The sequence below is a fragment of the Gymnodraco acuticeps genome, unplaced genomic scaffold, assembly GCF_902827175.1.
Source record: "Gymnodraco acuticeps unplaced genomic scaffold, fGymAcu1.1, whole genome shotgun sequence".
In the NCBI taxonomy this organism is placed as follows: Eukaryota; Metazoa; Chordata; class Actinopteri; order Perciformes; family Bathydraconidae; genus Gymnodraco; species Gymnodraco acuticeps.
This window is the reverse complement of record NW_022992069.1, coordinates 72,239-97,089: the sequence shown is the minus strand read 5'-3', so window position 1 is coordinate 97,089 and position 24,851 is coordinate 72,239. Positions and strand designations below refer to the sequence as shown.

At 40.2% G+C, this 24,851-nt stretch overlaps 1 protein-coding gene across 1 annotated transcript; it reads right to left on the bottom strand.

The window, feature by feature from the left end:
• Positions 1 to 4,727: 4,727 nt before the first annotated feature.
• On the bottom strand, positions 4,728 to 24,666 carry tm2d1 (TM2 domain containing 1). The gene is made up of 7 exons (XM_034202281.1): positions 24,527 to 24,666; positions 20,908 to 20,981; positions 20,164 to 20,272; positions 19,828 to 19,919; positions 18,343 to 18,416; positions 6,297 to 6,424; positions 4,728 to 5,140 (listed from the first exon to the last, which is right to left on the bottom strand). The coding sequence occupies exons 1-6, from the start codon at positions 24,658 to 24,660 to the stop codon at positions 6,314 to 6,316; spliced, it is 594 nt and encodes a 197-aa protein (XP_034058172.1). The 5' UTR covers positions 24,661 to 24,666; the 3' UTR covers positions 4,728 to 5,140; positions 6,297 to 6,313.
• Between the last annotated feature and the right edge of the window lie 185 nt (positions 24,667 to 24,851).

Below are 24,851 nucleotides of genomic sequence, written 5' to 3'. Positions count from 1 at the left end.
TCCTCCTCTCTTATTATGGCATGTCATCTTGACTCTCTCCTCCACATCCTCTCATCTCTCTTCATCTCTCGTTGTGCTCTTTCACTCCTCTCTTCTTCTCCTCTCCTCATTTCTCCTGTATCCTCTGATACTTACTGTGATTTACAGACCCCCCCCCTCTTCTCTTTGTGTCTTTTGTGTCTTTTCCTTTTTTTTCTTTCTTTCCTTCTTTCATTTCTTTCTTTTGTGTCTCCCCGCCTTATTTCCGTGTCTTCTGTTCTCTTTTATCTTCCTTTCGTTCGTCTTTCTTCTTTTGTTTTCCTTTCTTTCATTTCTGTCTTTCCCTCTTGTGTGCGTTTCAGGTCATTCTTTCTTTTGGTGTCTTCTATTTACTTTGTCTTTCTTTGTTCAGTTATTTTCTCGTCTTTTTTTCTGGTTGATGTTTAAGCTGAGGCCACACGTGCAAATAGTTCATAAGATCAAATTCCCAGTCATTGAACACAACATCTTGACAGTTGTCTTTACATTTTTGAGAAAAGACTCACTGTCTATATTCAAAAACTAAAACATTTAAATGATGTGTAAAAATTACAAACACACACACACCACACACAGCTTGCAGCTGAGACCTGAATGCCACCCAGTGACAGGCCAAGTGTGAATATTGAGCGACTTATCTGGTGACACACACAGCCTAACAGTCCAAAGTAACACACACACACACGCACACACGCACACACACACACACACACACACACACACACACACACACACACACACACACACACACACACACACACACACACACACACACACACACACACACACACACACACACACACACACACACACACACACACACACACACACACAGATTAAAGAACGAGAGAAAGACCAGCGCCATTTCTTTATTTAGTACACCCCTTTCAACACACACAAAAATGCCCTACACCCCCCCCCACACACAGGTTTGCTTGAAGCCTCCACCTAATCTGTAAAGTTTCCTCCTGCGCTCCGTTCCAACTGACGCAACTGTAATTTCATGCCTTCTGTGTTTTCCATGCAGACACTGTGTGTTTGTGTGAGTGTGTTTGTGTGTGTGTTCCTGTGTGAGTGTGTTCCTGTGTGTGTGTGTGTTTAGCCACTTCAACTACCCAGAATGTAAAATGGCTTGATCATTATTTAAATGTTTTGTCTCACACATCAGACGCAGATACATGACAAACACTACAGCCACATCAGAACTGAGAGACACTGATGGTTCATGTTAAAATGTGAAGTCTGTGTTGAAATCATCAGGGTGAGAGCTAGTTTCAAATGAGCTGTTAGCTGTTAGCAGTGAGAAGCACAGACTTGTGGCTTAATAACGGGGCTAAAGGCTAATGGTAACCAAGGTTTTATTGAGTAACATTATGATGCATTCAAGCTCTATTTAGTTAAAAAGTAGGCTATTAGGCAAAGCTTCAAAATAACATTTTCATTATATTTCAAATGTTTCGTGTTTCGCAGCTTAAGCAATGCATCATATTCTATCAGATCATAATATTGTATGTCAACTCTTCATGACCTCAGAACATCTTTGGGGTGGAGCATTCTTCAGCTGATCCAAACAGCTTTTCCACATTTCATCATTCAGTTTATCACAAACATTAAGAATCCCACGTCAGGATCAGAATTGGTTTTATTACCAAGTAAGTGTATGCATACAAGGAATTTGCTTTGGTAGAAGTGGTGCATACAGAGACACAGAAAGAAGAATACGTAAGAAAAAACTATATTTACACAGGAAACTGCAGTAAAATGTAATAAAGTATGACAATACTATATATTATATTCAAAGTGGAGAGTTATGCTGATTTAAAAAAGAGGTAGCATGGAGCAGAAATGCAGGGCGACAGTGGCTGCGATGGAGTGCGGTCGTCTTTCAACCAGAAGGTTCGAGGGAGAGGGTTCGATCCCAGCCCGTGCAGTCAACATGTCGACGTATCCTTGGGCAAGATACTTAACCCTGAGTTGCTCCTGATGGCATGGCCAACGGTGTATGAATGTGTGTGAATGTTAGGTCCTAGAGCAGTGGTTCTCAAACTTTTTCTGTCAGGCCCCCTTTTGGAGGAACAAAAAAGTCAGGTTCCCCCAACATAAATCGTCACGTAATGGGCCAAGTTAACATTTATTAAAAAAATACATCAATATGAATGTAAGCATTCCTTTAGCAAATAAATCACTTTGCTAGAAAAGTGATAATAAAACAATGCTCAAAAAATAAATACATAATACAATTGTGCAATCCCTTTGCTAGAACAATAAGTTATAATACTTTGCCACTTTGCAATCTGTGCAAAAAAATGAAAAGAAAGAAAATGCTGATATTTGGCAAAAAAGTGTGTCTTAGTGGCTGCAATGAGCCTGTGTTGCACTGCACATTTCTTCAAAACGGGGTTGCAGGCTCAGTGGCGGCGCCAGAGATTTTCTTTTGGAGGTGCTGTGGGGTAGCTTGACGTTTCATAGAGGGTGGTAATGGGTTCCCATTAATGTACCGGTTGCTATAGTGGAATTTTCTACTGCAACAATCCCCACCCAAATACACAGTGTACCCGCAACTGTTACAATGAAGGCTCGATAATCAGCTCACGGCATATAGGTGTAAGCAGGGGTAAAGTGCTATTTTTTTTTAGGGGGGGGTGGACCTCACATCCTCTAGGGGGGTCCGGGGGTGGCAGTGCATCAATCTTGTGCACTTTTGAGAGCAAAATTAATAGATCTATGGATACCTCTCTCAACACCCATATGAAACAGAACTGTAAACAGATTTACTTTTTCTTTATAGATATTTTACAAATCACCCTTTTAAACTTTATTCTTGTTTTACTGTCATATAGTATTTCATACCTGTTTTTCATTTATTCTCTTATTTTTGTATACCTATAATGATCATATAAATGTGTGCCTCGGAATCGGAAATAATTGTTTACATCAATAGTGACCAAACCGTTTGAGACCCACTGAAACTAAAGTTAGGACTCTCTTCCACCTTGTTGTTGACAAAGATCCTTATACCCTTTAGCGTAGCTCGATAGCACCAGAAGCTAACAACAACGATCTCCGGTACTGGTGCGCCCTCTCTGTCTCTCGGTCGCACAAAAAAGGCTTGTTCCACACACACACAGATTCGAGCTTGAATGAAACACAGAGACCCAGACTCGTACTGTAGCATATTATTTTCGAATCAATAATTTTTCAAATTATGAATTTGAGAAAGGTACACTGCTCTGTATGAATGGGTGTGAACGGGTGAATGACATGTAGTATGTACAGCGCTTTGAGGGGTCTTAAAGACTGGATACAACGCTATATAAGTACAGTCCATTTACATGGTGTGCAGGATTAACAATAAAAAAAGAGCAAGATGTTGTTTATAAGCTTGTAGTGTTCTTTTGCTCTAGCTGGTGCATTGCTGCATGTGTTGCCGTGTTACTGCCACCTGTCTATCAGTGTGAGGGAGAAGCTGTTAGGACTGTGTATCACATCAGTAACATTGTGAGTTCATCAAAACAAGCAAACAAACAAACACGATACTTGATAGTGATCCAAAAAAAGTGATTTCAAAAAATATACCTCCAAGGCTTTTCCCAGGAATTCACAAGTTTGGACTGGAAAAAAAATGTTTTGTGCAAGATCAGCACCTGCTCTTCAAACTGCTCCATTACTCAACAAAGTTTTACATAATATGTATTATGTAAAACGTTGTTGAATAATTGAGCAGTTTGAAGAGCAGGTGCTGATGTATCTATAGTTGATCTATACATGTTTTGTGTTTTGTAATACTGTCAAACGTTTAAAGGTCACTGTGAGCGTTCCAGCTCACGAGAGGGATAAAATATGACGGATGGAACGGTTTGGCAAACAAGCAGTTTATTTCAGGCTGAGTGTCAACACCAAAAGGGGTTCCAATGAACCCCAGTCTGCTCCTCTATTTCCCGAGGTGGCTGGGCGAGTGACAGTCCTCCACCCAGGAGCCAGTCTACTGCAAGAGCCCAGAACCAGGTTACCACATGCTTTCATTGAGTGACTGATCACCTGATTCTGATCAGCTGTCTGGTCCCCGGCCGAGCCACTCCCATCACTCCAGCAGCCGGCGTCCTAACCACAGTCACCTATTAGGCAAAATCAACTTTTTCATGTCTTTTATACATATATACAGTATGTGTCCCCTCTGTGCTCTGACTGTTTCAGGAACAAAGACTGAAGATTAGATTTTGGCCACTTTTTGATGTCACAATGTTTGTTTGGCTTGTGTAACCATTAGCCAATCACCAACCAAGGTAACCAACCACCTTATCACCTGAATCTCCTCCTAGAGCACCATTATGTTTTTGAACCAATCATCTCTCAGAGGGGCGTGGCCAGCAGCAGCTCATTAGCATTTAAAGCTACAGACCCAGAATCGGCACTTTGGAAACAGGGCTGAAACAGAGAGGATTATGGGATGCTACAATGAAGTGTTTGGTGTTTCAGCCAAACACTTCAGAGACATGTTCTGTATGTATCTGAGACCTGTAGTATATTGGGGGGAAATAGTAGAATAGGGGACCTTTAAACAGTAACAAACAAGTAACAACCACATCAAATATCTAAGTGGTTCCAATAAAAAAATTACTACAATTAAAAAAAGATGAAACCCTCTTAAACAAATCACATCCTCAGCTGTGGGACTTCAACAATTGTGTTATTTAATAAAGAGTCAAATATAGACGGAAAGCAAAAAGAAACTTTATTTACAATGTCTGTTCTCATAGAAAAACATTGTTACATAACAGCAAAGAAACATCACAGTATAGTACAACACATTTAAATACATGACCAGCTGGTGTGATATAAATGTGACCCAGAGAGACTAGATATTGTTAGTTTACTCTACAGCAGAGGTGGAAACACCGTAATTATGCTTGAAGAAACGAATGGCTTATAGTAGGCTACTGATCAATCTAACATTTGATGGATGAATCTGAAAACATGCGGAGCCAGACGAATGCTGCTTGAAATGTCTTCAGTCAGGTGGCTGAAGGTTTGAATAAATATCACATTCATTTTTAAACTGTGGATGTGGAGGAAGTTAAGGGGATCCTCCGTTGTATGCAGTCTTCTCTGTATTTATGACGGGCTTGAAGGAAGAACAAATAAAAGATTTAAAGATTATTTTTCAATATTCTGTTTTAAAATCAGATATTTATATAATTACATTTCCCTTTTTTATTCATCTTTATGTTTTACTGAAATCTTTAATTTCATGACCATTTTTTGTTTTAATATTGTACATTTATATTTGAATTATTGTATCAATAATTAATATGCACACAGAGTAAAAGAATACAAGCAATATAATATTACATATCTAGCACTGAATACAATGCTGAATACATTTTTATATTTCAAATAACATTTTAATGAACACCTTCTATTAAAGGTAGCGATAGCACACTGTAAAAACACCAAGTCCTGTTGTTAACCCTTTAGTAACATGGCACCTGTGATTGTAATGCTACTGTATTATCATTATATTCCATATTATCTTATTGTGTTCTCTTTGTGGAACTAGAGTAAGTATAAAGTAGCTTAAACTGGAAATACTTAAGTTCGGTACATGTACAAACATTGTACTGAAGTAGAGTATTTGAATGAAAGCCCTCCTTTCCCCCGCTGTAGTAACGCTGCCTTTAAGAAGTCAAAACTGGATTAGATTTTATTCAGTGTCACTCTTTTATTCCCTGAGAAACTTTCCTCATGTTGAATTTACACATTACATTTCATTTAGCTGACGCTTTTATCCAAAGCGACTTACAATTACCAATGATATTAAACAGCTCAATCCCACAGGGGAAGTGTGTGTGTGTGTGTGTGTGTGTGTGTGTGTGTGTGTGTGTGTGTGTGTGTGTGTGTGTGTGTGTGTGTGTGACCTTGATCTGTGAAGGTTATCTTGTACTTTCTTAATCAAGTGTTGGGTTAGATATGTTTATGTGAACATAATGTGTTCTGATGATCTGTTTGGAGACTGTGATGCTCTGGATACTGACTGTTTCTATATATGTACAAGCATCTATTTTGTAAACCGATGTATCGTAACAGCTATGTTATTTTCCAAAATATCAGAAAATGCTTGTTTTTAGCCTCACAATTATGAAGATTTCCTGCTTTTCTTAGTTTAACATTATATTGACGAGACGTTTGTATGCAGAAAAGAAATCCATAGAGCCAACATTAAGCAAACTTTGAATGTTTGAGAGCATAACCTAACACTCTAAACTCTCCAGTGAACTCACAGTGTGTGAGGCTGTGTTCACAGAGACAGATGTGGCTTCCTGTAGGTTTGGTTGGTGATGGACAGGCGGGTCAGCCGGGCGCCGTAATAATCCACGATGTAGTTCGACCCATCTGCTGGACCCACGATCTGCAGGAGGGAAAAAAACAGGTAATGTTTTACACACGCACGCACAAACTAAGCAACTGTTTTTTCAGGTGATATTTCACTTCCAGAAGATACAATACATTTGAATTTTTCGGATGATGCTGCATAGTGGGTTAAAGATTACATGAACTATGCCGTCACACTGAAGTGTAAAATATCTGATCCACCAAACATGGCTGACCACTTCATGATGTTAAATCTGCTGTCGGCCCCCCCACACCTTCCTGTGATGGATCTGCAGCCTGCTATTATCTAAAGCTTTTGAAAAGGAAAGAGTGATGTGTTCCTTCACCTCCAGCTTCCCTCTCTCCATCCGTCTGTCTCGTCCTCTCAGAGTCCATTAGGAACTTCTACAAGCTTCATTCATCCTGCCGGCCTCGGCGGATGGATGGACGTAAATAATAATCAGAAGGTTGATGCCCGTTTATTCATCAGGCCCACAGTTCTTCACTCTACACTCTTCATCAAACGTGTGGTTCTTAAAGAGGACATGAAACAAGAACCGGAGTGTGTCGATGTGTGCGAAAAAGAAGGAAGCACCTAAGCTGCTCTCTGATCAGTTTGAACAAACACAGCGAAGGGTACTACAGACTGTTCTCCATCAATTAAGATGGTAGTAAATATACTGGTTTTTTGCCCTTTCAAAAAAAAAGTTTCACTCTAATATTTATTTGTACCGCCTTTAGCTTTAGCACGCAGTCGCCGTGGCATCATTTCGATAAGCTTCTGCAATGACACAACATTTATTTCTGTCCAGAGTTGCATTCATTTTCCGCCAAGATCTTGTATTTATGATTGGAGAGTCGCACCGCTGCGCAAAGTCTTCTCCAGCACATCCCAACGACTCTCAATGGGGCTGAGGTATGGACTTCCATGTGTAGAAAGGTTGTCTCCTGCTCCCTGAAGCACTCATTCACAATGTGAGCCCCCCTGGCATTGTCCCCTTGGAAGATGGCCGTGCCATCAGGGAAGAAAAACTCCATTGATGGAAAGACCCGGTCATTCAGTATATACAGGTAGTCAGCTGACCTCATTCTTTGGGAACGTAGCTGAACCTAGACCTGACCAACTACAGCTGCCCCAGACCATAATACTGCCCCCACAGGCTTGTACGGTAGGCACTAGGCATGATGGGTGCATCACTTCATCCGCCTCTCTCTCTCTCTTAATAATGCTTTGGACAGTTCTTAACCCAATTTTAGTAGTTTCAGCAATCTCCTTAGTTGTTCTATTTCGTCCCTACTGACCACCAGAGGCGGTGCTTTAGCATCCATCGCACACATGCGCAGTTCGAGTACCTAATAACAACAAAATCACCTGTGACCCACGTGACGACGGCTACATAGGCCGGCGTCATTAGCAGATCGGCTCCTTTTCATCTTCTCGCTTCGCGAGAGTACCGCGGCTACATTCTTGTAGCCTACAGCGTTGAGGTTTGAACGTTTGATCTGAGGGATTTCTCTGCAAGCAGCTGGCCGCGTGCAGCTTCGCGACTGACAGTCGGAGCTACGGGTTGTTAACGCGTCCTCCAGGAGCTGTGGCCGGCTGTGCGCTGTGCAGAGCCTCGACAGACAGGTTTGTGTCAACTTGTTGCTGGTGATGGTTGTGTCATATGGCAAGCCATTTGAGTATTTATTCCATATCCTTGATATCAGACGGCTATGGCAAGCCATTTGAGTATTTATTCAAAACATTTCACTAGTCGCTCTTTTTCAGCAACTAGTGGCACTTTTGTCCGACTAGTTACCACGTATGCCTTACTAGTGACGCCAGGAGCAGCACTCGTAACACCAAAGTCCCAACGTGTAAGATTTTTGATTAACTAGTGGCCCTCTGACCGTACTAGTGATCTATGGCAAGCCATTTGAGTATTTATTCCATATCCTTGATATCAGACGGCAGCGGACTACACTAGACTACACTAGCTCTTTGATTTCACTTGTTAGATATATGGTCAAACTAGTTAGGCACTCTGCTTTACTAGTTAAATAAAACATTTCACTAGTCGCTCTTTTTCAGCCACTAGTGGCACTTTTGTCCGACTAGTTATCACGTAAGCCTTACTAGTGACGCCAGGAGCAGCACTAGTAGCGCCAAAGTCCCAACGTGTAAGCTTTTTGATGAACTAGTGGCCCTCTGCCCGTACTAGTGACCCTAAAAGTCTTACAAGTTAACTAGTGCGCTGCAAAATCTCTGACATGTTAACTAGTCACACAAAAGAAGCACAACTAGTTAATTAGTGGCAAACATTTGTCTGCACTAGTTAACTAGTCGCACCCAGAATAACTCACTAGTTAACTAGTAAAGGCAAAAAGTTCACTAGTTAACTAGTTGACGCCTCTTTTGACCTTACTAGTTAACTAGTGGGGCTCAAAATGTCTACACGTTAACTAGTGAACCCTTTGACTTTTACTAGTTAACTAGTGAGATACATTTAAATTCCACTAGTGAACTAGTGAGGCTTAAAATGTTCACTAGTAGCACTAGTGGATCCCAAATGTGCACTAGTCACACTAGTTGCACAGAATGCTAATGAGGAGGAGGGGAAAGAACGCATCAAGGTTTCCTATTGGCCCTAAGCTATAGAGCGCCACCCAGCCCAAATAGTTTATTTAAGAGCTTAAATACACTGTGTTTTAAAATACAGTCATATGACCATATTTACAAAAAATATAAAACAAAAGTATTTTGTTATTATGATCATATGACTGTAGGCTATATCAAATTAGGTAAGAACATTGAAGACTTTCTTAAAATTAGAAAGTTGCCTTAGGACTGCAGAGTCTGCAGTCCTAAGGCCTAAGGATCTATATTCGAATATAGATCCTCTTTAAAACATTTTATTAAGCTGCAATTTGAAAGTGGCTTGGATTAGAATTGCATTGTGATAACAGAGTGACATTATTGATGGATAGAAAGAGGAAGTAACGCTCTTCGGATCACAGCTTTGAGAGATCGCCGTGACTTTCGTAAATATTAGTCTTGGCAAATATGGAGAGGTTGTTTATCTTCATACAGATCTATCGTTATCCTGATTTTAAGATCTGTCCAGTGACTGCGGTCAACTCAGCCGTCTCTCAAATTTGTTTGGTCAAATGAGCGGCTCTTCATTTTTGAGCGCGTGATTAATAGCGTCTTTACGGTAATCGCCAAGAATAAAATAATGCATGTTTTTGTGCTATATTTTTCGATACAAATATGTTTTACCATAAGTTCCTAGTTGAAAGTTGTACTGCTGGACAGAGTAATACTTGGACTACTACCACAAGTACAATCAAGTACTTTTATCGTGTACTTTTTGAGTAATACCCTGTCAAACTCCCCTCCAGAGTACAATAATGCATGTTTTCTGCCATCTTTGATGAGAGATAGAATGATTTTGTGCCATGAGTTCTCAGTGAAAGTCGTACTACTGGACAGAGTACTACTTGGACTACTACCACAAGTACAATCAAGTACTTTTATCGTGTACTTTTTGAGCAATACTCTGTCAAACTCCCCTCCTGAGTACAATAATGAATGCATTCTGAGACCTGGTACAGGGACAACCACTTGGAGCTTAATGCTCTCAAGACAGTGGAGATGGTTCTATGTGAACGTGAAGGCCTTACACGTTCACTAGTGAGCCATATGCAAATGAAGCAGGCAGGACCCAGATTATGATTGGTCAGTTCAGCTCTGTGAGGGAGAGACTTAGGGATGGGAATTCCGGCTCTTCTTGGTGAGCCGGATCATTTGGCTCGGCTCACCAAGAAGAGCCGGCTCTTTCGGCTCCCAAACGGCTCTTCAGTTTACCACAAATTATACCTTTTAATTAAATCAAATGTAGCCCTGTTTTGACTAATGATTTATATGTGTACACATATATCACTTACATTATTCAATACATCCTTTGTACTGAAGAATTCAAAAGTAAAAATTACATTTTTAATATAAATGATTTGCTGTGGCCAATTGCATTTACAGACCCGTGTAACTCTCTGATACCACCCAATGAATGCACTGACTTGCTTGTAGATCCACGCTACACAAAGCAGATAGCAACACCTATAAAACACCTTAAGCATAGACATTTAAAAAAAGGGGCTACTGTTTCGACATTTTAAAATTATATTTAAAGAAAAGGCACTGACAAAACAGCAGGGCTCTATTTCAGTATTAACTATAGAAAAAAAGACAGCAAAAGCTGACATCAAATCTTTGCTCAGCCTAAGGATAATCATAAATAAATAACACTGAAAATAAATATATTGCAATGCTCAAAACAGCAGCATCCAACCGTCTCTAATCCTTGGATATTACATGTCACTACATGCATGCACGGAGCAGCTGTAGTGCGGAAATCATCATATCATTCTGTCTTGTATTACTTAACAAAAAACGGCTCGTTCGCGGGCCGTCACCCGTCGTTCACTTAAAAGTCCGACACATCACTAGTGAGGTGCATCAGTCGGGTATTTAGTGCCTACTGTTAACATATTGTCCGTGGGAAGTCAGTCAGTGTGTGTTTTGCCTAGAAAAATACATGTTTCTGCTTCTGCTTTGTTCCGCTTTGTGTGTGTGTGTTTTTGTTGGTGCGAGTGTGCGTATGCTTGTGTGTGAGAACACAGGCACTCGAGACACAAAAGTAGAGGAAGTGATCGTGGAACATTTTATCAGCGGTGCTCATGAAATGAATAAAGCTGAAACACTGGACAGATCTTAAAATCAGGGTAACAATAGGTACGTATGAAGATAAACAACCTCTCCATATGTGCCAAGACTAATATTTACGGAAGTCACGGCGATCTCTCAGCCAAGTTAAGGGGAAAAGTTAAGGGACATTTACTTTACAGAGCTGAGCGAACAATCCTCCGTGTTTGTACCTCTTAAAGCCTCTTAATTGACACCAGATGGACACACGATAAAGGAAATGTTCAAATTTGGGTCTGATCGTAACAACATCGGGCTATTCGTGAGGGCATCTTAAGCCATCGTATGACCACCGGTGGAATTTCTCAGGCTCCAGCAGCAACTTCTCGTGCAGTATGACGCTGAAGTTGGCTACCGATTCAGAGCTTCCGATTCGGCAGTTAAGGGGAAACTTAAGGCAAATTTAATTTACAGCGCTGAGCGAACAATCCTCCGTGTTTGAACCTCTTAAATCTCGCTGCATAGCCGATTTATTTGGACTGGATGATCCCAGAGAGTCTAAAGATTCTTTATAACACAGTTTGAGATTTGTAAAACCTTTATTCTATTTGTGAAAATACAAAAAATATGTTTTTTTAACATTTTAAAGTAAAATGCTTCAATCTGGTGCACTTTGAACAGAATTACTAGAGAGTAGATCTAGGGGGTACAACTCTAAAACACCCATATGAAAAAGATGGGTTTACATTTTAATAACCAAATAAGTATGTGAACATAACCAATAACCCATAGCCAATAACAAATACATGTAACGTATTTAATTTTTTATTTCCAGTTTTAAATGATATTTTTGGTTTACTGTCCTATAGTATATGGAATGATTTCAAACCTGTTGTTATTTATCCTAATAATTATAAAGGAGTGCCTTGGAAATATTTGTTTACATAAATTGTGACCAAACCGTTTGAGACCCACTGAGATAACTTAGACTAAAGTGAACTATCTAAACACTAAAAACAGTCCTTTACCTCACTGAGCTGTAGTTATCAGCCTCAATCGAACAACAATCCGCGGTACAGATGCATGAGCGCCCTCTCTCTCTCTCTCTTACTCGCTCGGAGGCTCGCTCGCACTTTGGCTGTGAGCTGCGGGCGCCTGATAAGTCAACATCCCCCACTTTCATCACTTACAGCGCATCTCGTACAGGGCAAATGTTGCCGGCCCGGGGTGCAAAGGGTGTTTACTTTATTCAATTATTAATGTAAATTTATTACATCAAGGGCAGATAATTAGGCAGAATAAACATTTTAAATAAATAAATAATTTCTTTTTTTTATTATAATTTGTTTTCTCCCAGCGCAGCGCCCCTCCAGATCTGGCGCCCTAGGCGACCGGCTAGTTCGCCAGTGCCTAGGGCCGGCCCTGAGACCAGGTCCTGATCTTAAACCACTATACCTAGACTCATCAAATCTGGACTGGATTATTACCAGAGACTCTAAAGATTCTTTATAACACAGTTTGAGATTTGTGAAACCTTAATTATATTTGTGAAAATTAAAAAAAGGGAGATTTCAGTGCTTTTTTCGCATCTTGACCACATAAGACCAGGGGCCTCATTTATAAAGGGATATACGCTCAAAAAATGGCGTACGCCAGTTTCTACGCAATGTTGCGATTTATAAAATACTAACTTGACGGGAAAACGTGCGGTCCTCCACGCAAACTCTAACCCATGCGTACGCACTAAGCACAAACACGGGAGAGACGAGAAACTGCGACACCGTTGGCAGAAGGAAGAATGGAGAGAAATATGTGGAAATAATACCATAAATAAAATGTTACCTCATTTATCATATATGAAGAATTCATTTTCAAACATTGATTAAAGCCAATCTTAAAATGATTAAACAAACGCCTGTTTGAGACTCCTCAGTGCACACAAAAACATAACTTGGAGAAATAAATAAATACGGATATGTTATTTAAAACCACCTCGAATATGTTGTGTTAATGTTATGAAATATTTTCTCATAAATGATGCGGTAAGCAGGACAGAATTACGTCTAAACTGAAGCCGTTTTGCATTTCTATAGGTTGTAGATACGAGCATGGTTTTATATACCATCAAGTTTAATCGTGTTTTATGCCGTTTGCCAAGACTTGATAAGTAGCTCGTAAAACACAGGAGGTATGGAAGCTAAGAACACCATATGTGGTAAATTGAACAGCTAATATAACACAACACATTAGTTGTACTTCCTTTAACTGGTGGATATAGAGTTGCTGCGGGGAGGTTGAGATGCACAGGCTGCAGTGGAGACGCTGCGCACAGCTGATCGACAGCTAGGACACAAACCACCAAATACAAAAACATTATTCAGATCCAGTCGTCATGACTCCACTCCGGAGGGATTCCCCGATCACTTCTTACAGTCTCTCATCAAGGGGGGGGTCTCCTGCCCCCGGTACAAACACACTGCCTGAGGAAGGCTATGTGTATTGTTTTTGTCATCAACCTTTTTCGGACCACTTATTTATTTATTTTGGTGACGATCCGACCTCCATGCTGCTACTCTGGTTCAAACTGCATCCACCAAACAATATGATTTATCTCCACCTCCCCAAAATAACCACAATCTGACACGGTGTGAGAAGTCTTTTTTAGCTGTGCTGTCGTCATTTCCTGCGATCTTCTTCATGCAGTCAGTCAGAATGAATGAATGGGCGTTTCTTTGACTATTTATAGGCAAATATGGGCGTTACGTGAAGCCCGCAAAAGCTGCACCGCATTTCGAGTCAATTGTGATTTATAAAGGGAAACCGGCGTAGGAAGTGCTGTACGCACTTTCCTCGCCGGTACGCAATGTTTGGTGAATCGGAAAATGTGGGAACATTTCTGTACCTATTTTTTGGATTTCTACTACGTAAGCAACCTTCCCACGTGAAGGTTATAACGGCGTTATAAATGAGGCCCCAGGTCCTGATCTAAAACCACTATACCTAGACTCATCAAATCTGGTCTGGATTATCCCAGAGGGTCTAAAGATTCTTCATAACACAGTTTGAGATTTGTGAAACCTTAATTCTATTTGTGAAAATACAAAAAAGGGAGATTTCAGTACTTTTTTGGCATGGTCTTGTCTTCCCCTGTGCACCATGTTTGTTCGTCGTCGTTTCTCGTCTATATGATACCTGTTAGTCTATTTGCTCTTGTCCATGCTACCTGTCACGCTCCATGTTTGTTCCTGAGGTTTTTTGTCCTGATCCTTCCTCGTACTCCCCCCATTTTGGTATGTTAAGTTGTTCCTTGTTTTCTTTTGTCATTCAGCTTTGGGAAATAAAGCTCGCTTTTTGTTACCTGTTCTTTTAGTCCTTTTACTGCATTTGGGTTCTATTTTCCCAACCCTGACACTGAGTCTGCTTCAAATGAACTCAGTATCCTCACAGGATCATTTTATTAAAGTGAAAGCAAAACTTACTAAAGCATTCTAACTGTTTATGCTTTAACAGCAATTAATAAATGATCCAGTCATAAATCATTTGCACCGCGTTGCTATGAGACCCCACAGCGTGTTCTCAGGGTTCTGCTCATGCTGCTTTGCTTTTGGCTAACTGTTGTTGTTCTTCTGCTTTATGATTGTAATGCATGACTGTGCCAACATGTGTCTCCTCCTCCCTGCTCTTGTTTGTAGGCTGCACCTGCTTTTCAGGAGACCAGGCCTCGCAATGATGTTCTTTCTGCCAGTGCATCAGCGGTAAGAGTCCATCACAAACGGCAGGGTCTGTCACCCAGCAGGAGATAGGCTAACATGCTAACAGGCACAGAGCCGTAGAACACCACATACTCCTAAAGACAGATAGCTCACATCAGGGCACAGAGCTGCTGCAGCCTCACCTGACCCAGCAGCTCGTTGGCTAAAGCTATTGAATGTTGTGTCGGAAGCATCCTGAGGCCACAGTGGCTTCAGAACATGTATAAAGTCTATCTTAAAAAACATCTTGAATTTATTCGTATAAAGTTAGTTTGTTATTTAACAGGTATGGAGACTTTTTTTTGTTTCATACATTTTCAAAAATACATTGTTAGAATTTCTAAAAAGTACTCTTAATCAAACCACTAAAATAATATAAATGAAGCAAAAGGCTCCTGAAATCCTTTTACATGTACTCACCAGTGTAACGCTGCCTTGCTGGGGTCCCAGTATATTTAAACTGCATGGGATGACGGCTACTAATGAGCACTGCACATGATATATATTTGGAATACTTTATTGATTGAAGTGGGAGCTGCATTTTGAATTCTTAAACAAGTTATGCTTGTCAGACTGTGGCATGACCTTTGCAACACAAATATAATAAAGACATGAGCATGTTTAGCAAGTTTTGATATCGATTAGTGCTGGGGGGAAACGATTATTTTGAAAACGATTAATCGGGCGATTATTTGATCGATTAGTCGACTAATCTAACGATTATTTTTCTGTTGTTCAATTCATAAAAAACGTAATGTAAAAAAAACGTAATGTAAAAAAAATTTGTTTCACGATACTGTGTCTCAGGGGATCTTAATATTTAAGAACCTATTAATGTGTTATACCAGATTAACGGAAATAATCTCAGCTAATTGACGATACAAACCATGTTTACCAAAACAAAACACAAGTCTCATAAGAAGCATCTAAATGACCCCTGAGCGAAAAATGCTAACGGACATTGGCACAGAACTCAAGATAAAAGTACCCTTATTACTTATCGTAGCTGCACATACAATATATCCGATTAAAGCTGAGACTCCACAGATTATGTAGGTATATAGTATCATCACTGAGTGATCCGGACTCGCGACAGGGGAAGCAAATACAGTCATCACAACACGTACCTTCACAGAGCTTCTAGGGAGATCGTCTTACCACCGTAGCTGTCAATCTGATCAAAAGACGTGTTCAATGGCATTAAAATGAGAAAAAACGCGGCTGAATCGGTTAATCCATAGGTTTTTAACGTCTATGTATAAAAAAATGATTGAATTTATAATCCATAATTCCATTTTATGTAAAAATCGGAGAGCAAATGCTAGCTGCTAATGGTAGCCACCACAGCTAGCTGCTGCTTCTGCTAGGCTATGCAGCAGTCTAAGTGAGATATAAATATATAAATATCTTTGCGTTTTGGACTAACTTTAAAATATTCCCATGCTTTTGAAGACCTAGGGCGAGATGTTTTCGTTTGGGGGCTTCGTGCGCAATCCTGTGAGGAGGAGGTGGTAGCCGTTTCAGTCTCCATTGTGTTTGAAGTGCGATTGCGAACTGCTTGTTGCTTTGGGTGACCCACGTGTGTATAGCGACGCGTCGACGCGGAAATATGTCGTCGACGATATTTTGAAGTCGACGCGTCGACACAGCACTAATATCGATGCTGTTTATACTTTTTTTGACATAGATTACTAATGTACATATAGCTTTACACTGGTATGACCTGGAACTGTGACAGGCTCTGAAAGACTCCAATCCACGTAGTTGCACTTATAAAGGGAAACAATGGCCTTAATGAGTCTAACTGGTCACAAAAACCAAACATTTTTAGATTTTTAGGGTTTTAGATCAGGACCTGGTCTAATGTGGTCAAGATGCGAAAAAAGCACTGAAATCTCCATTTTTTGTATTTTCAAAAATATAATCAAGGTTTCACAAATCTAAAACTGTGTTATAAAGAATGTTTGGACTCTCTGGGATCATCTAGTCCAAATAAATCGGCTATGCAGCGATTTAAGAGGTACACACACGGAGGATTGTTCGCTCAGCGCTGTAAATTAAATGTCCCTTAACTTTCCCCTTAACTGCCGAATCGGAAGCTCTGAATCAGAAGCCAACTTCAGCGTCGTCAGGAACGCTGTGATCCGAAGAGGGTTACTTCCTCTTTCTATCCATCAATAATGTCACTCTGTTATCACAATGCTATTCTAATCCAGCACCTTTCAAATTGCAGCTTAACAAAATGTTTTAAAGAGGATCTATATTCCTGTCTGTAGTTCTAAGGCAACTTTCTAATTTGAACAAAGTCTTCAATGTTCTTACCTAATTGGATATACAGTCATATGATCATAATTACAAAAATACTTTTGTTTTATATTTTTGTAAATATGGTCATATGACTGTATTTTAAAACACAGTGTATTTAAGCTCTTAAAGAAACTATTTGGGCTGGGTGGCGCTCTATAGCTTAGGGCCAATGGGAGACCTCGATGCGTTCTTTCCCCTCCTCCTCATTAGCATTCTGTGCAACTAGTGTGACTAGTGCACATTTGGGACCCATTAGTGCTACTAGTGAACTATTTAAGCCTCACTAGTGGAATTTAAATGTATCTCACTAGTTAACTAGTAAAGGGCAAAGGGTTCACTAGTTAACGTGTAGACGTTTTTAGTCCCACTAGTTAACTAGTAAGGTCAAAAGAGGCATCAACTAGTTAACTAGTGAACCTTGTGCCTTTACTAGTTCATTAGTGAGTGATTCTGGGTGCTACTAGTTAACTAGTGTAGACAAATGTATGCCACTAGTTAACTAGTTGTGCTTCTTTTGTGTAACTAGTTAACATGTCAGAGCTTTTGCAGCGCACTAGTTAGTTGACCTTACTAGTTACTGACTAGTGAGGCTCAAAATGTCTACACGTTAACTAGTGAGGTCCAAAGTGTCCACTAGATACACTAGTACAATTGTTTTTACCTTACTAGTTAACTAGTTACACACACTTTATCCTGAGCACACACACTCGCACTCACAGTGTGAGTCTTTTCTGTGTTAGAGTTTTACTCGCTACAGGGTGTACTTTGAGGGTTTGTGACTCTGCAGACCGTTCACATGCAGAGAAAGCTACATAACACACAAGGGGACGGGTAATAACCGGAAAAGCATGACATGTCATGTCATGTCCTCTAATAGTTTTTAAAAATACTCACATGCTTTCTAGGGTGCTTTCAACAACCATCATGGTCTTCATAAGCAGGAAGAGTGTTTTTCTTCATAACATGAAGAATGTAAGATCGGTCAAATAAGGATCTAATCACTTATTATCTTGACAACAAAATAACTTTTTCCCCCTGATATTGATATACCAAGTGGTTACATTTAACAATATTAACTACTGCAGATGTGTGTTTAAACTCCTCAATGATTATATGAAAAGTATTCTTTGGGAAGACCCCGAGAGTTGGTGCATGTGATGACCTGAGCAATGTTTGTTTGTTTACAGGCTGGGGGAGGGTGGGACTCACCTGCATGGCGATCATGATGAAGTCAATCAGAGTGCCGATTCCACAGAAACCAACAGTGCAGAACTTCAACAGTCCTGAGAGACAGGATTCATAAACATTTAATATATATATATGTGTATATGTGTCAGCCCTACATGTCATTCTCTTAAGAAAAGACAATGCATTATTTTAAGGAAGTTATTGTGCCAGAGCCACAAAAGATTATTACATATTTTATTAATTTACTGATCCTATTCCTGCTCCTTAGAAGATGAAGCTTTTCAGATATTGTGATTACTATGATTTAAACTCTAGCGGCACTCTTAGGAGAACTCTTCTGTTTCAATTGTGTTGGTACTGAGCTCTGCAGTATGTATTTTGTGCGATCAGAACACTTAACTGTTCAATCTTTTGTCTGACCTGTGGAGCTCACACACACACACACACACACACACACACACACACACACACACACACACACACACACACACACACACACACACACACACACACACACACACACACACACACACACACACACACACACACACACACACACACACACACACACACACACACACACACACACACACACACACACACACACACACACACACACACACACACACCTGAAGCCTTTTAGCGTTTGTCTTGCTGCAGATGTCTCATTCAAAGAAGCTCCCTAACTTGTGCTTGTTGATCATAGCTGTTGTTCTGTGGGGTCTTTTGTGAGTAGCTCAACCACAAAACAGAGGCTTAATGAATTCAGAAGCTGAGCGCGATCAGCTGCAGGTCCTCTAACCACCACTAGGCGGCTCCTGGAAAACAGTGGATAATTTCTCTTCTAAATTGACTTTAAGTGGAAAGTGTGAACGTTACTATGTTCTTTAGATCAAGAGTAGTACAAAGTAAATCCATACAATCAAACTTCCTCTCCTCCCTCCTGTGGTATCTGTCTGTCCAGTCACAAAAGGTTGTTTTCTTTCAGGGTTTGTGTGTGTTTTCAGTTACTCAGATTACTGCCTTCATCGCAATTCATATATTTCTACATTTCAATTTGAATAAGATTCTTGATCTTTGCAGTACACAAACTGTTGAGGTTTCTTTCTAAGACTGGACTATACAGTCATAAAATCACATTTAGCTTTTATATTGATCCATATTTATAATTATCCCAATTCTTATAAAATAGGTAATATCAGAAAATAAATGAATATCAGGATGTTCCAAAACATTGCAATCATTTATTTTTATCATCGTTATTATTTTGTTATTATTAATATGATATTATAAGATTTTATCATGTACATTAGGGACATCCTTTTATCACCCAGTCATTTCTATGACTTTGTTTTCTGTCATTCACCAAAATACAGTATATAGAGGCCAATTCTTTATCTGAAACAACAAGGAGATGAATTTGGTTTGTGCCACAGCTATGAAACAACAACATCAAATGAAACATCATGTTAGTATGCGTGTGTGTATGTGAATGTGTATGTGTACCTAGAGCAGGGTATCCCAGGTAGAAGCGGTCTGCTCCCAGCCAGCCCAGGAACAGAGATAGAGCCACGGCTACTTTGTAGGAATAACCACTCCTGAGAGGGAATACATTCAGATTTGAACAGTGATCAATAATGATAATAATAATCAAATATAATCATTATAAGCATCATTTAGCATGTTATTGCATTTGTCAAAACACCATTATAATGTTCCACATAAAAGTAACACAAATATCTGAAGTAATCCTGCAGCAGACAGTTTACCCTCTCAAAGGGAACTAGTGGTGTGTGTGTGTGTGTGTGTGTGTGTGTGTGTGTGTGTGTGTGTGAAACTCACACGTTTCTGCAGGGGATGGTTTTGTTGAAGCCCACCTCCTCCCCGCTAAACCTGAACTCTGTCCCGTTAGAGAGCCGACAGCTGATGTTTGGAGCTGGGAGGCACTCAACTGTAAACACACACACACACACACACACACACACACACACACACACACACACACACACACACACACACACACACACACACACACACACACACACACACACACACACACACACACACACACACACACACACACACACACACACACACACACACACACACCACACACACACACACACACACACACACACACACACACACACACACACACACACACACACACACACACACACACACACACACACACACACACACAGTTAGGATTTCTCAATCAATATTTACAATATTCAGTTTATTGTCGTGTTTGATCAGAAGACTAGTTTTCTTACATCTAGTCTTATTTTGTTTAAACGTAATCATTGTTATATGCAGAAACATTACAAAGGCAATTGAACACAAAGTGAAATGAAAATCTTCTGGCTTTAACCGAAACAAACTACAGTAAAGATAATAAACAATGGAGGTCAAAGGTTAAGTGATGATACAGACAGGGTCAACACATCTGATACGATGACGTGGAACATTTCCTATGTATCACCTTTCCCTAATTACCCTGCAGGACTGAAAGATGAACATCACGTGTTTGTGAGACCATGTCAAATCACAACATGGTGAAGAAGACATCATGAGACCTCTCACCCCAGGCCGTCACGTCCCTGCAGTTCTCCGGCTCCTGGGTGGATTCATCTATCTTGGGATCTTTGCAGAGATACATGAGGAGAGTGAAGGACTCCCAACCAGCTGACACAGCACATCATTAGTGTTTCCTCTTTGAGTTATTACTCTGCATTCTACTTGCTTTCACTCACTTTCATATTCTTTCAGATGTTACATCAGAATCATTCTTTTCTTCTGTTGATGATCTTTTAATAGTATCCTGAATGGTGAAGCGCTTTGTTGAGTCTGTTTTCATTTGAGCAGTGTTATACATGATTATGTCTTTTTCTTTCTTGTTTTATCAAATGTATTATCATATTTATAATCCCCTACCTAACTTACATGTATATACAGATATTGGTCTACTCCCTTTACCTTTTGTGCAGCTGTGATTGGATGGTGTGGCTAACTCAGAAACTCACTCCCATTCTTCTCAAAACGCCCAACATTAAAACTCAGTCTAACCAACAGCTCTCCACTAAATGCTATCAGTCTATACTGGAATGTGTTTCTAATACTTTGCCATGTGTATATGAACTACATATGAACACAGCTTGTTATAACACTAGAACTCAACAGCAGAGCAAACTACATTGTTCTGAACTTGGAACATTTGCGCCCTCATACCAGTCCCTGTAACATTTGAAAGTGATGCCAGAAAAAACATTTATGTTCGTCAAAAACGGTATAATTACTCCAAACATTATAACATGGTGTCCAATAGAGCATCAGACGGCAGACAGCTTTGTTCTGATGGAGCTCTGAGTAACTAGGGGGTGGGTCTGCGGGGACGAGTAGCAGGCAGCAGCTCACACATTTCTGAATCACTTTGTTTTACTGTCCTTTTTTTCTGTAGGAAATATATTTTCCAAAATAAAAATATTTTCAAACAAACTTTTTAGAGCTAGCTCTGGCTTGGTGATTTGAATCACGCACAGGTCATTTTACAAACTCCAATTGGTTATTAGATATGCTGACGTCTATGAATTGCTGCATGCAATTGTGGGTGGGGTTAAAAATCGTATCTTAACGGTCATCTTGAGGAGTAACTTAAACTGTACCAAGTTCTGCTAACCTTTAACCAACATCGATATGGCTGAGGGTCCGGCGAAAAAGAAATCAAAAACGTATTATTTCCACCCGGAATGGGAGCATGAATTTATTTTCACATCAGCGGAAGAAGACTGTATGCCTCATATGCCAACAGGCGGTAGCCTTGGCGAAACGGGGCAACCTGGAGCGCCATCATGCGAGCACCCATGGTACATTCAAAGACTCATATCCACTCAACAGCGCATTAAGAACCAAAATAATTGATGAACTGAAAAGAGGACTGAAAGCACAGCAGTCGCTTTTCATCGCGCCTACAGCAAAGAGCAATGCAGCTACAGAAACGTCCCTCCGGATTGATTAGCCATATTTTGGCTCAGCACAAAAAAACATTTACGGATGGTGAGATGATTAAAGAAGCAATGAGCGCCACAGTTGACGTCTTGTTTGAGGATTTCAAAAACAAAGAGGACATAAAAGCAAGGATAAAAAGTGTACCACTTGGTGCACCTACTGTAGCCAGAAGAGTCCAGTCATTGTCCGAAGATGTATCCCAGCAAGTATTAAAAGACTTGTCTCTCTCGGAATACTTTTCAGTTCAATTTGACGAGTCTACCGATGCCACAGACACATCCCAGCTAGGTGTGTTTGTCCGGATGGTTTTCACAGATGTGACTGTCAAGGAGGCCTTTCTTGCCCTTATCCCATTGAAAGAAAGAACCAGGGGTGAGGATGTGTACAAGGCATTCAAGGACTATGTTCGTGAGTACAAGATTCCCATTCATAAAATAGTGTCCTTCACAACCGATGGGGCACCAGCGATGCTCGGTGTTCGTTCAGGATTTGTTGCGCTGTGCAGAAAAGACCCAGACTTTCCACCATTTGTAAACTATCACTGTGTGGTACATCAACAGGCATTGGCAGCTAAAGCAATTGACATGTCACATGTATTGAATGTTGTTGTTAAGATTGTCAACTCAATTCGCGCAAAAGCACTCCAGCACCGGCTATTTAAGTCTTTATTGGACGAGCTGGACTCTGTGTATGGAGATTTGATCCTTCACGCTCAGGTGGCTCAGTCGGGGCAAGGTGCTCCAGCGTTTACTGGATTTGCTGCCAGAGATCATCAGTTTTCTGAAGTCGAGGAACGAGGAGTATGAGCAGCTGTCCGACGATACTTGGTTATTGGACTTGGGGTTCCTTACCGATCTGACTGCAAAACTCAATGACCTTAACCGAGAATTGCAAGGGAAAGACAGAGAGCTTGGTCACATGATTAGCGCAGTGGAGGCATTCAAAGTGAAGATCAGTTTGTGGACCACTCAGTTAAGACATGCGAGGCTGACACACTTCCCAAATCTTGAAAAGGTGTCACAAAACCTCACAGACAAAACTGCTTTCCATCCTGAACAATTCTTCGCCCATTTGAACAAACTGACATCAGAATTTGGTGCTCGATTTGTGGAGCTACGAGACATGGGGCAAGTAGTTGGTTTTGTATCAAACCCTTTCCTCAGCGTTGACATTGAACAGCTGTCAGCTAAAATGCAGGAGGTGTTTACATTACATATGGGTGTTGACACGGAGATCATTGAAATGCAAAGCGACATTGAATTGAAGGCCAGAGCAAGAGATCAGGACTTTTGGTCACTCGTGAGTAGAGAGAGGTATCCACTGATTGTGTCATGTGCGCTTAAACTGAAGGCCTACTTTGGCTCCACATACTTATGTGAAACGGCCTTTTCACAAATGAAAATAATTAAATCCAAGTATAGAACTCGTATGACTGACGCACATCTTACTGACTGCCTCCGGCTGGCCATCACTAATATCAGCCAGATTTCAAAAGGCTTACAGATAATGTGCAGTCACAGCAGTCTCATTAAAGGCAGGCTGATAGAGCAACTTGATCAAGTGATCTTGAGCTTGAAAAGGTTGGTTACCACTGGTTTATAGATTTGTTATCTTCACAGTCATCTTTATATTTTCTACTTTTTGATGCTGTTTTATTTCTATTTTGAGATGTTTACATTTTAGAATTGTTTATTTAAACTCTTTTAATTTACAATGATGTGCAATGGCTTGTTTTTTATGCTGCTGCAACGCAAACAAATCAATTTGGGATCAATAAAGTAAATCGTATCTTATACTTAAAGGATGTGGAAGTGCAATGAGAACATATATAAACCGGATGTTGTTATTATCCTATTAGAACAGAAACACTTCTACATGGGGGTTAAGAAGTAAATCAGGTCTCCCTTGAAAAAGAGATCAATGATCTCAATGGGATTTATCTGTATAAATAAAGGTTTGAAATGAAATGCATACAGCGTCCTGTCTCTAAAGCAGTTAATTATTCCCAAAGTAAGCACTTTATAACACAACACAGCTAACATGTGTTATTATAACACTGTATGTAATGTGTATTGTTATTTTAGCTGATACCTTAACATTACATAGAGCTTAGCTAGCTGCGGCTAATGTTAGCGAACAAGGTGACTGGTCTTCTGTTCATTCAGAGTAACGTGAGTCAGCAGTAATAAAAGGATACTGTCCCAGTCTGAGGTTGTCGCAGCTATCCACTTCCTCCGCCAGAACGAGCTTTAAATGAGAGTAAACAGAGTAAAATATGAGGCTCCAAACCCCGGAGCGTAAACACACCAGCCGTCTCCAGGAGGACGCCATGTCTAATTCTGTTACGTCACACAATGATGCTTTCGGGACTTTTAGAAGCATAGTAATTTTGGAACTTTTGGTGCAAATTATTTTTTCACTTTACCAGCAAAGCAAATTCACGTCGTGGCATTAAAACAACTTTTCCAACAACTTAGTAAACTTTGCAAAATAGTGTAATATGTATATATATATGTATACAT